This window comes from Anarrhichthys ocellatus, unplaced genomic scaffold (assembly GCF_004355925.1).
Source record: "Anarrhichthys ocellatus isolate YVR2014 unplaced genomic scaffold, GSC_Weel_1.0 scaffold29, whole genome shotgun sequence".
NCBI classification, from domain to species: domain Eukaryota; kingdom Metazoa; phylum Chordata; class Actinopteri; order Perciformes; family Anarhichadidae; genus Anarrhichthys; species Anarrhichthys ocellatus.
This window is the reverse complement of record NW_022280059.1, coordinates 438,223-450,644: the sequence shown is the minus strand read 5'-3', so window position 1 is coordinate 450,644 and position 12,422 is coordinate 438,223. Positions and strand designations below refer to the sequence as shown.

General features: G+C 43.0%; 1 protein-coding gene across 2 annotated transcripts in view; it reads right to left on the bottom strand.

The window, feature by feature from the left end:
• Positions 1-6: 6 nt before the first annotated feature.
• slc8a2b (solute carrier family 8 member 2b) overlaps positions 7-12,422 on the bottom strand; it is a 148,283-nt gene continuing 135,867 nt past the window's right edge. For both annotated transcript variants that reach the window (XM_031863541.1, XM_031863540.1), the window contains 5 exons: positions 12,053-12,070; positions 7,578-7,702; positions 5,094-5,193; positions 2,709-2,984; positions 7-1,508 (listed from right to left, as the gene is read on the bottom strand). In XM_031863541.1, the coding sequence (XP_031719401.1) occupies positions 1,132-1,508; positions 2,709-2,984; positions 5,094-5,193; positions 7,578-7,702; positions 12,053-12,070 (896 nt within the window). In that variant the 3' untranslated portion in view covers positions 7-1,131. The remainder of the gene's footprint in view (positions 1,509-2,708; positions 2,985-5,093; positions 5,194-7,577; positions 7,703-12,052; positions 12,071-12,422) is intronic.

Sequence of the window (12,422 nt, the reverse complement as noted above, 5' to 3'; positions counted from 1 at the left end):
CACACACACACACACACACACACACACACACACACACACACACACACACGGATGGAATTTACAGGTGGATTCTGATCATTCCCCTTTATTACATAATATATTTGTGACTCGTAAAGTTGCTCTGGCTATACATGCAAAAACAAGTTTGATATACAAACGTCTCTGTCAGAGCTATGCTCTGGTTGCCATGAAAACCAGAGATGCATCTGAGAGGAACGTGCTGGGGAGATATGGCTCTTCATAAACTTAACATTTCAGCAGCTTATCGTTTATTTGTTTGGTCAGCTGAGACTTTAGTCTCTAATGGCATGTTGCAAAAAAAAAAATCGACCCACGTTGTCTGCACTTTCTTAATGTTTGGGAATGTGTGGCGTTCCTGCCTGTGTGTGTATTTTAAAAAAAACAGAGTGTTTTCCTCCCCTTTTCTTTTTCTCTGTAACTGGATTTTATGTACAGAACAGTAGCTGCTGAAAACACTATACTTTATATATACAAACAAGTACACTTGCTTTGATTATTTACAGCGTGTGTGGAGAACCGCCTTCATCTAAACGGTGTATTAGATGAGAACCTCCCGTCGTAAACGAGCTTAATGTTGTTGTAAACATTCCACTTTTTGTAAATTACTTTTTTTGTCCACACATGCGCTCCGCCTCCTCAGTGGAGAAGAGGCGTGAAGCAGCACGGGTAAAGACGGCGACACAGAGGAGAGCTTTTGTCTCCTTCGACGCGACTCGGATGGATACGTTTTAGTTTTTTGCCGTGCGCCACTTCCTGTTTCTCTTACGGGTCTGATGGGTGACCCCTCTCTTCACCTTTAAAATCTCAACTTCACAATCGCTCTCTTCGCCCCTCTTCTCCGCTGACTTTGACAGTACCCCTCACTAACACTTCCTCTCGCCCAGTCGTCATGGTGCGTGTGTTTTGTCATGATCTGTTTACACATGCGTACATATAGTGTGTGTGTGTGTGTGTGAGAACATGTAGTGTCTTAGTATCCCCGCGTCAAAGACCAGGGGTGGGGCCACAGTGAGCCCTATCAAACACTTGTTTCATGTGGAACTGTGTACCGCTGAGTGTTGAAGTATATGTGTATGTTGCTGTGCAATGTTCCTCCCGTCTCCCTTTTCTCTAAAAGCCGCTGATGTGGCAGTAGGCCTCCAGGCTGGAGAAGAGGATGTAGAGGAACCACAGGCCCAGGAACAGTAGGCTGGTGACCACCCGGGCGCCCCTCGGGCCGCCGAGCTCCCCGCCGATGGAGGGCCGGCGTCTGAACATCAGCACGCCCATGCAGATGAAAGCGAAGATGGTGAAGAGTGTGACGGAGAAGGCCAGCGAGCCCGGGTTCACCCTGAACTCCTTCCCCTTGGCCCACCAGTAGATGGCGGCCACCGACCACGCCACACCGATGCCCAGGAACACGTTGACGGCGTTGCTGCCGGTGACGTTGCCGATGGCCGCGTCGGCGTGCTGGTCCTGCATGGCGGCCACTTTACTGGCGAAGGTGTCTGAAAACGAGAGGAAGAGGTGTAAACAAAGTTACATTGCTAGGCAACAGCTTGGATCCCTGATGACTTCCTGTCCGCTGTCGTCATTCACATACAAGGACTATATAAAAGAAGGAGGGGTCGTTACGTCATTGTGACACCAATTTTATATATGTTTTGCAAGTAGCGGTACAAAGGTCCAGATTTTACAGAGGCAATTCAAATCTGGAAATTAGCGCCACCTCCTGACAGTGATAGGAAACATCATGGAGAGAATATGATTTAATATCATTAACAGTTTGATGGTTGGTTGGTTATTGGTAACAGTGATGCTCTCTTACAAAATAATACATGTAGAACACTAGCAGCTCGCCAACAATGCGAGTTAACTGACTTTTCTTTCTTTCATAGTTTTCTTGCACTGCAACAGGAAATTAACTGTGACGCATACAACTGAAACGCTCTATAAGGGGGTGTGAATGGTCCAAAACACAGACGTGGATGCGGATACATTTTTTTGCAACGTGCCGAACCACAGAAACCCAAATGTTCTGAATTACCCAACGCCGTTTGTTGTCAAAGCAATAAAAAGCTTTTGAGAAACCGGTTAAACAAGACACGTGGATCCGCCTCTGTTTGCTGAGGGCAGGTGGAGGCTTCCAGGAGACCACCCTCACACCCTCACACGTGTTAGTTCAGCGCCTTTCTCATGTAAATGTGAACTGAAACCCGTTTGGTCTCTGGTTCCTTTTTTATCTTATCCTGAATCTGGCGAGGGGAAAACGGGCATGGCCATTTTCAAAGTGCTCCCTTGACACCTTGAATGAAAATGGGTTCTGTGGGTTCCCGAGAGTCTCCCCTTTACAGACACGCCCACTTTAGGATAATGCATGCAGTATGAATGGGTTATTTTTGCTGATTCTAAAAATGGTGTATTTGAATATTTCTGCATGCTGTGTGTGAGGGTCTTGGATTTGCATAAATTGGGTATGACAGGAAAGCTAAGACTCTTGAGGATCCAATGAGCACAATTGTATTTATATGTGATGATGTTAGTCTCCATAGTAGCTATTTAAAGATCCCCTAACCCTCTTAAAGACAAGGGGGGGACTAGAAGAGTTTAAAATGCTGAAATTGGATTTGCAGATTGATTTAATTGATGGTTCTCAGGACATGTTACCTTCCACACACTCACTCAGTGAAAAGAGCGCCTTCACTCACCTGGAATAGAGGTTCCCAGTGCCACAAACACCACGGCGGTCACGCTGTCCCGAAGGCCGACGGTGCAGCCGAAGTGCGACGCCAGGTCCCCGATGACGGCGGTGAGGAGGCCGATGGAGCTGATGGAGACCAAGAAGCAGGCCCAGCCGTTCCAGTACTCCGTGGGCGGGACACAGGCGAACAGGACCTTCCAGAAGACGGTGACGAAATGCATGACGTAGTCGTAGCAGGACGGCAGGCGCTCCTCGCGGCCCTCTTCCTCGTCGTCGCCGTCACCTGCGGGGGGGGGGGGGGGGACGTTCAGGGCACATCATGGAGAAGATTAGGCCTTTAATGTGTTTAAAACGTGCACAGAACCTTGACAAAGCTGGTGCCAGATGGTGGTTTCTTGTGCATTATAGGAACACGTTAAATTAAATGTGCAGATTAAGTAACCAGCCTTTAAAGTCCAAACACTTGGACAGTTGACATCAGAATGGAAGAATTACTGTCTGCAGTGGACTCTCACTTCCACTAGAGGGTGGCCTTGAATTACACATCCAACAAGCGTTCATGCGTCTGAACATGCAGTTAGACTTAAACAATATTTGCCAATACATTAAGTCAAAGGCAGGTTGAAGGTGTAAGCCCCTCATATCTGCTGTTAATGAGCTTTATTGATTCAAAGGACAGGTACAGTCCCTGTGACAACAAGCTCAGTCATAACCTGTATTTGTATGTTAAGTACAAAGAACTTTGTGCTTTACGGTTGTCTCTCTGTCTCACGTTCAATTCTACCATGTTTTTATGATACAAATTGCTTTCAGGCTGCAGGCTACTGTCACAACATTCACCGATAAGGTCGGCAGTGTTGGAAGAAGTATTCAGGTCATTTACTGAAGTGAAAGTACAAATACCAAACTGTGAAAATACTCCACTACAAATAAAAGTCCGGCATTCAAAACCTTACTTATGTCAAAGTAAAACCCACATTTTACTCACTGTTGTTTTTTTTTATCACTGCAATATAAAAGTCCTGCATCTCTATGGAAACATTCACGCCTTGAAGTAGAAAAAACTAAAAAATGTCTTCTGTGCAGTATAACACAGTTATAATACCATAAATCAGAAAAACATTTGATAATTTCTTTTACAAAACTTGGAAAACAATGGCTATATTTATATCTATATATCCAACATTTTTGTGCTACTAATTTTATGAAAAATAATTTCACTGTGACTTTTGGTTTCAGCCGATTCAACCGTGGCTTCCCAGTTGTGCCCGAGAAGCGCAGAATTTGATGTTTTTCACGGAATCTGGTTTTAATTTGAGCAAAATTTGAGATGACACATTAATATTATATTTACAATTTTAAGCTTTGATTTGGTTGCTTTTCCTGACGAAAGCCTTCGTCACAAATAATGTGTTTATTTTCCAGCTGATCCAAGAGGCTTTGTTTTATATAGTTCTCTATCTGAAGAAGAAGGAACATTTTCTCAACACATAAAGGAACACTTCATCCTTCAGTTCATCACAAACATGCACCATCAACAACATCTGGAGGTACGTTGGGAAGGGGATGAAGAACTGTCATCTGAAAACTAACTAAAGCTGTCAAATGTAGTGGAGTAAAAAGTACAATATTACCCTTTGAGATGTAGCGGAGTAGAAGTATAAAGTAGCATCAAATTGAAGTGCTCAAATAAACCAAACTATTTAAAGGTGCACTGTATAGGATTTGGCAGCATCTAGCGGTGAGGTTGCAACCAACTAAAACTATAAACCACAAATTTGCCTCAGAGGGCTTTTTAAGAGACAGTAACGTCAATACTGGTCTAGTCATCAGGTGGACGGCAGTAATGCTAAACTAATAATGAGAGAAAAGGCTTGTGCCATGCTGTGATTGCAATGCTACACTGGGCATGGAAAAATTTGCCGTGAAAGGGGCGTGGCTTATTCTATGTTCACACTACGAGCAACCAAGTGGCCAAGCATGGCCAGCTACACTGTCGGCAGGTTGTCTTTAAAGTGTTGCTGAAGCAGTTGACTGAAAAAAGACCAGCTCAATTTGGATTTTGTAGTTTCGCATCACCGTCCTCCATTGGAAATGACTTGTGGAGTGTTGCCGTTTCGCTCGTAATGTGGATGAAGCATTAGCCCCTCCCCTCTTCTAGCCCCGCCCATGTTGACACTTAAAAAAAAAAGATTTCCAGGGTAGAGGCACACAAACTTTGAGGTTTAGTTACTCTTTAGGAGTGGCTGAGAGTGTAGTTAAAGGGTGCCAGTGTCTCCTTGCGACAGCTGTTTGTTCACTCCAGTAATACGTCAACTCACTCACACAGTCACTCACTCACTCACACACACACACACACACACACACACACACACACACAGAGGGAGCTCACCTGCGCTGACAGTGACCGCCTCCACAAACTGCTCCCTCCAGGAGTGCGTGCCGATCACCAGCGCCAAGTTGGTCTTCTTAATGAGCTTGTCCACGGTGCTCTGCCAATCAGGGGCACAAAACATACTTCATTAGCAAACCAGCTATAGGGCAGGTGACAAGGGTCACTCAGGTGAGACTGAGCTTGTTTGCTGTGCTGTTGCATTGTGGGAAATGTAGGAAAAGGTGGTACATCTAGGCCTCTGCTGCTGCGAGTTTGACATTCTGGGTAAATAGGCTTATTCACTTTCTGGCAGAAGATTAAGATGTGGAATGACACCACTCTCATATCCGTACGGTAAACGTGGAGCTACAGCCTGGAGCCAGTTAGCTTAGCTTAGCATACAGAAACAGCTGGCCTTGATGGGTTAATGGGTAATGGCACCTCTAAATTATATCTAGTTTGTATAATCCGTACATACTGTTAACTCAAGTTAACCCAAAGCACAAGCAAAGCCATGTTCCTCACCATGTTCCTCACCATGTTCCTCACCATGTGTTACAAGTGCTCTATCGAGACGTGCTGAAGTTTGATTTGCAGAGGATTTTTAATTCATTTGTTTTGGAGTAAAACCTCTAAAGTGCCTTAAAGTAAGAACAATAGAAAAACATCGACATAAGAACAGATATGCAGTGCTTTACCCCCCTTTTTTAGGAGAAACACACTTCAGTAAGATGAACAATAAAATACGAACATGAGCAGACAACACAACCCACCTATCAAACAGAGAACCTCAGTCCACACACATTGATCTCCGGTGTACTTAATCTAAATGCCAATCATACAGAATTGCATTATTATCCCCTGCTGGTACCCACTCCCCGCGAATCATAAGAGACAAGGTCAATTGTAATATATGTCTGCGAGGGGTCTATTGACTCCCTATTCAAATGGAGGATGAGAATATTGAATTTTGGAGCGATGATAGGACGACGGGCTGTCATTCATCTCTTTTGTTGACGTTGTTTGTTCTCTCTCCCCTGCTGTAATTAGTTCCCAAACAATCCATGCCGCTGCTGGTTTTTAATTGGCTCAAAGTTAGACGGGGTGTTTGATGCGTTTGCTGAACTCATCCGTGTGTTATTTAGGGAGTGGGAATGAGCACAAGAGGGCTTATTAGGTCCTGAGAAAAACACACACACACACACACACACACACAGGACCATATGCTTTTTCATGAATTCTTTCGAATCTTTGAAACACCCACGACGTCAGTTACATACATGAGCGCTGATGACAAAATCATTAGCAGGACTTGTTGGTATTTAAATAATTTATTCCGTGCATTTAGACGGACTCAGAGGCCTAGAAACAATACGATACTTCCCCTCAGTGCTGCCGGTAAAACAGCATGCGATTTAGTTCCCAAAAAGTAAACCGCACACGAGGGAACTTTCCTTAATTTAGATTCTGTCTTTTAAATTTTTTCTTAAGAGCATTTAAAACAGATGGATTTGCATTAAAGCATCCTTGTGTGTGTTGGACCTTCAGTGAATTGAGACTCATTGCTATGCCAGTGAGCTGAGCTCATTTTATTTGCTTGAAATACTGAGCCCAGTGCACGTTTCATATATTTGAATTGCTCGCAGTCCTCTTCCTACGATTTTGCTCATGGTGACACAGGGGGAGCTCGCTGGAAGCCCGAGAGGCAGACGGAGCAGAAGCTCTGTGCATCGAGTTTGAATTCTGCACGCTGCAATCTATCTGCTGCATCCAGGGCAACTCATGCATTTTCAATAATTCAAACGGGTATTAGGGCTGCTCGTTGTGAGGACTAATAGTTCACGAATGTGAGCGAAAAGGTACTGGTGGATTACACAAGTCCAGAAGAGCACAGTTCAGTCCCTTATGGCCACAAAATCAGGGCCCCAAACACGACCTACAGTGCAGGACCACAAGTGTAAATATTCCTGCTCGGGCTTTTGTCTTGAGCTGAATGACTTACGATAAATATGTTAACTGTTTAGTGTTCTTGGCCCACATCCCACATCTCTGATATTAGATTGCTACTTCAAATTATATTTGTGGTCTTATTTGGCAGTTCTTTTCCTTTTTATTAAGTTTAATTACAATAAAATAAGAGTAATAAACCTTAAAGCGACTGTTAAGACCGGAAAGTTTGTTAAACTCTTGTTATTCTGGTTGTGGAAATACAATGTATTCCAATGAAATTACATTTACGTATGTGTGAATAGTCATTTAAAATGAATTTCGTTTGACGAAAACATGTTATGAATGTCATTTATTTTCTTTTAATAAAAGTTTTTACTTTTTGGACTTTCAAACGCTATCGGCGTCATTAGAATTTGTTTGGATCACGCAGCCACCTCTGCTATCATCAATAAGTCATCCACACGTTCACCTTCAGGACATTTGAATTAAAAAAAAGCACAAAACACAAAGAACGGAAACCCCCGTGAGGAACATAATAAATGAATGGTGAACCTTGAACTCATACGACTCCTCGATGACCACCTCCAGGCGGCTGTGCTCCCCCAGGATGGGCTTCCCCATCTCAGCTATCCTCCGGGCCTCCTCCTCCTCGGAGCTCATCTGCCCCTCCGCCCCCTCTGTGGGGGGGAAACAAGGAGGACACCAACAGTGAAACTCAAGGTGCGTGTCACAGATATTTACCGAGCTCCATCGCTGTCAACGACAGATTGTGAGTGAGCATGTTATTTAGAGCTGCGCCGCGTCTACACATGAAATATGCGGTGCGTGTGTTCCCACACAGCGTGGGACAGGGACATGAGAGGATGACAGATGGATGATATCCGTGTGTGTGTGTGTGTGAGGAAGCAGAAAAACAACAAAACTGCGACACACACACACACACACACACACACACACACACACACACACACACACTAGAGAGGTGGATCTACACAGAGCAGGTGTTTAAACACTAACACTATTCGGTTGGTTGACCACTGAGCTGAAGTTCAGAATCAAACAGAAAATATTTTATTAAAGGTATAGGTTATATACACGGGCTGTGATTTGGTAATTATATGTGTTTAAAACAAAAACAAAAATCCGACAGGCGGAGCTGCTGCTATGCAAACAGAAAAACAAACAAACAAAACAGAGATGCACTGTACAACATGGTGCTAAAACAAGAAACAAGCACGGGACACAATGCTGGCACCTCTCTGTGCTAAGTCAGTTTGAGGTAAATGTGTTCATAGCGGTAGCTTTGCGCTAGCTACCAGTTAATTCCTGTCGTATTCTGATTAATTGCTTGTCTGTCTGTGGTGCCAAAGCCAAAGCAGTGAAAAAGGGGCCTATAAAGTTTATTATTTAAAGAAAAACGTCCACCACAATTTTCCAGATTTCCTCCAGAGTTGTTCTGTGCAACCAACAGTCCTAACCCTAAAGACATTCAGTTCACAATGATATAAAGCAGAGTGCAGCATAGCGGGAACCAGAGTCTTTGTCATTTTTGCTTCACTGTATGGTTGGTGCTGACAAATGGAAAATCTACATAGTGGGGGCCTCCTGCTGGGTCAGTTAGCTAAGCTACATTATGATGCAATCTCAGTCCATTTTGGATCCAGCATCAGACCTAAACGTTGCATGTCACGGCTTCTTCTCCTCTCTGCTAAAAACAAACAAAACTTGCTTTGCTAGAAATGACAGCCTGGGCTCTGGCTCTCACTGCATAGTCAATACCTTTAGAGGGATTTTCTCACTGATTCGATTTGTTTTTTGATGTATCACAAATATGTTTCTAATAAATGTCCACGTGGTGAGGAGGTTGGGGACTGTTTGTGTCCAACACCGACACCACGCTGCTGGAGACAGAGGCCGTATTGCTGAGCCCACTGGAGGGAAGAGAGGCACGGGAGAACCAGAACCAGGACTGAGCTTGGGCAGACTCAGTAAAATGAGAGGTTTTCCAAAGGGACTCTGAAACACTAGCGCTGTTGTCCTCAGGGGCTGGTGAAATCAACACACAATGAAAGTCCCTCTTGTAGCTTTAAAAAAACGTAACAAACATATTTATCTTCATATTTATCTGTAATGTTTTTACTAAACCTAACTAAGTACTTTTGTTGTGTTTAGGTTATTTTTTCCATATACAACGTTAACCACGTGTTTCCCTCAAAACGTATTTGAGATTGCAGCTTAGTTGAATGGGAACTTAATGTAGTAGGAGACAGGGTTGTAAATGAGCTCTCTGCAGCTGGTTTGAAATGCTAAAAAGAAGGTGAGGTGAAGTTACTACGAGTTTACGCAAAGCTTAACCATGTGACTATTGATACTATCGATCCACTTGAGTCTCTCCTCCTGGGCTTCCATACTGAGATAGAGAGCTACCAACAACTTGTAAGATTAGTTAGAGTCATTGATCCGCCTGAAATGCATGTAGCAACAGAGTTCATCTCACAGAAATACACACGTGGACAAACTTGTTGGTACCCTTCCGTTAAAGAAAGAAAAACCCACAATGGTCACGGAAATAACTTGAAACAGACAAAAGTAATAATAAATAAAAATGTACTGAAAATGAACTAATGAAAATGAGACATCGCTTTTGAATTGTGGTTCAACAGAATAACAATAAAAAAAAAACGAATGAAAATGACCTGGACAAAAATGATGGTACCCTTAACTTTGTTGCACAACCTTTTGAGGCAATCACTGCAGTCAAGCGATTTCTGTAACTCTCAATGAGACTTCTGCACCTGTCAACAGGTATTGTGGCCCACTCCCCGTGAGCAAACTGCTCCAGCGGTCTCAGGTTTGAAGGGGGCCTTCTCCAGACTGCATGTTTCAGCTCCTGAAAGATATAAACCATTGGACTATTCAGAATAGTCCAATGGTTTATATCTGATGTGACTTGCGAAAAAGCTCCAGTTTTGAAACTGGAATTTGGCAAAATACATATTGACAAGCCACAAAGCTTCTGGGAGAATGTCCTTTGGACAGATGAGACAAAACTGGAGCTTTCAGTGACCATTGTGGGTTTTTCTTTCTTTAACGGAAGGGTACCAACAATTCTGTCCACGTGTGTAACTGGTAGAGAGAAGAGACATTTCAATCCCCTCAAAGAAGGGTTGTAACAGTCCGGTGTTTCCATTAAGAGCTTCAGAAACACTTCTACGAGCCAGAGCGAGTGGCATTTTCTCGAGTCGGGAAATAAAGAGACCAGGAGGTATGGAGACAGTGTGTGTGTGTGTGTGAGATTACAGCCCTCCCCTCTCTCTTCAAAGACGGCCCATGTCTAATTATGAAAAGATTTTAGGAGTAAAGCAGCATATGGCAACCATCCCTGCAGCATTCATGGACACTATTTCAAGCTGTCATAGACACACACACACACACACACACACACACACACACACACACACAGACACACACACACACACACACACACACACACACACACACACAAACTTAGACTTTTTTTTCTCCATTTGTATATTTTGATTCGTCCCGAGCTCAGAGAAGCTCCAGCTCAAAAACGGATCTCAAACCGACGTATGTCAGTTTGCAGGATTACTTTTTAATTTAGATTCAGCTGCATTTCTATTTCAAATTAGAGCCGGGCAATAATTCAATAGGGAATCGTATCGTGATGACATCGTGTATAGAGATATTGCAATACACAATTATATTGTCTCTAAAGTGATAACAATTCCTAAAAATAATCTGAAAGTTCTTTATTCAGTTCTTAATTAAATGAGGAAATAATCATTTTCTTTTAATTTGCCATGTATTTAATTCACACAAGAGCATATAAAACCTTGTAGTTGTTTTATATAGGCTGTTGATTGACCAGAGAACATGTTATATAATGATATATATTGTTAGCCCAGCTCCATTTCACATCAATAAACACATCCCAGACTCAATGTTTACTTCCATTCCTTCTTCTGTTCTCTTCCATTTTCTATTAAATCCCAGCACACTTTTCATATAACCACACCGAACTAAAGCCATACTCCCACACACAAGGCTCCAAAGTGGCAATGAAAAGCAATACCACATTAAAGTATAATATGACGTGTATGATAAAGCACAGCCCCGGCGCTCTTATGAGCCACTCCACTTTGGTCTGTCAAAACACGGCCATCTATTTGCATCAGCAAGCAGACCGAGCTCTGAGTGCAGAGCGGCGACTCATCTGTAAGCGTTTCTTTCTAAAACTGTGCTGAGAGAATCAGCGCGCTCAGTTGTGCTGTGATCCAACTGTGAAACTGTAAACTCCTTCAGTTTTTAGAAATCATCTATTAAATAAGTACTTAATAAGGCTCACTGTTATTACTACTAACAGAAACGATGTAAATGAGGCCCAGGTGAGGGACAATGACTGAGTGAGTGAACTCAGCGAGCTTCCCTGGATGATTACAGGCCAGACACTGATGAACCAACATCAAGTGATAAGACTGTATAAACATGTTTTTTTCCCCCCAAAAATGTGCAAGTTTAAGAGGCTGAACTGCTGTTGTAATGGCAAAATATATTGAACTCTGCAGAAGAGTTGTGCATTTTAATGTTTGATTCTCTTTCTGGCAAATCAGCGGGGAGCAAAGCACTGAGTCAGGCTGAATATATATCATTCTCTTTGTGAACGTGCTGATGCTTCGTTGTGGCTTAAACCATCTCAGATGAAAAATGGGTTTGTGATAATGTTAAGCTCAGATCAGCCTCCGAGCTGGAGCTGGAGTTCACTAATCTGCCATTATTTCGTAATCAAATAATTTTTCAAGAACAAACATCAAACGCTTCCTAGTTTCAGCTTCTCAGTTATGACGATTAGTTACGATTTGCTGCTTCTCACCGTTTTATTGCATTAGAAACTAAATAATGACCAAACAAGACACGTGAAGACATCATCTTCTGACATTCTACAGAGCACACGTCAAACAAATAATGAAAATACTCCACTCGGAGGAATAATCAGATGGTCTCACCTTGGCTGAGCAGCAGAGCTGTGAAGAGGACAGAGGGGAACACAATAAAGAGCAGTGAGTAACAGCACACATTGAGCCTGACAGCAACATCTAACAACACATCAAACTCCACGCTACGCTCGGATGAAAGCACTAACACAAACTCACAGTTCCTGCCTACACGGCTTCACTGTAAGTGTTTACCATTAACAAAAAGCCTCTCCTCTCATCCCTCCTTCTGACAGCTGCTGGCGCTTTCCTAATCTCTGAGTTAATAACACACTGCGGCGACGGCCTCTTAATGCAATGTGTCTGACTTCTAGGGAAGTCTTCTGAAATTCAAATAAACATTCCTCTGTCTTTCTCTCTCTCTCTCTCTCTCTCTCTCTCT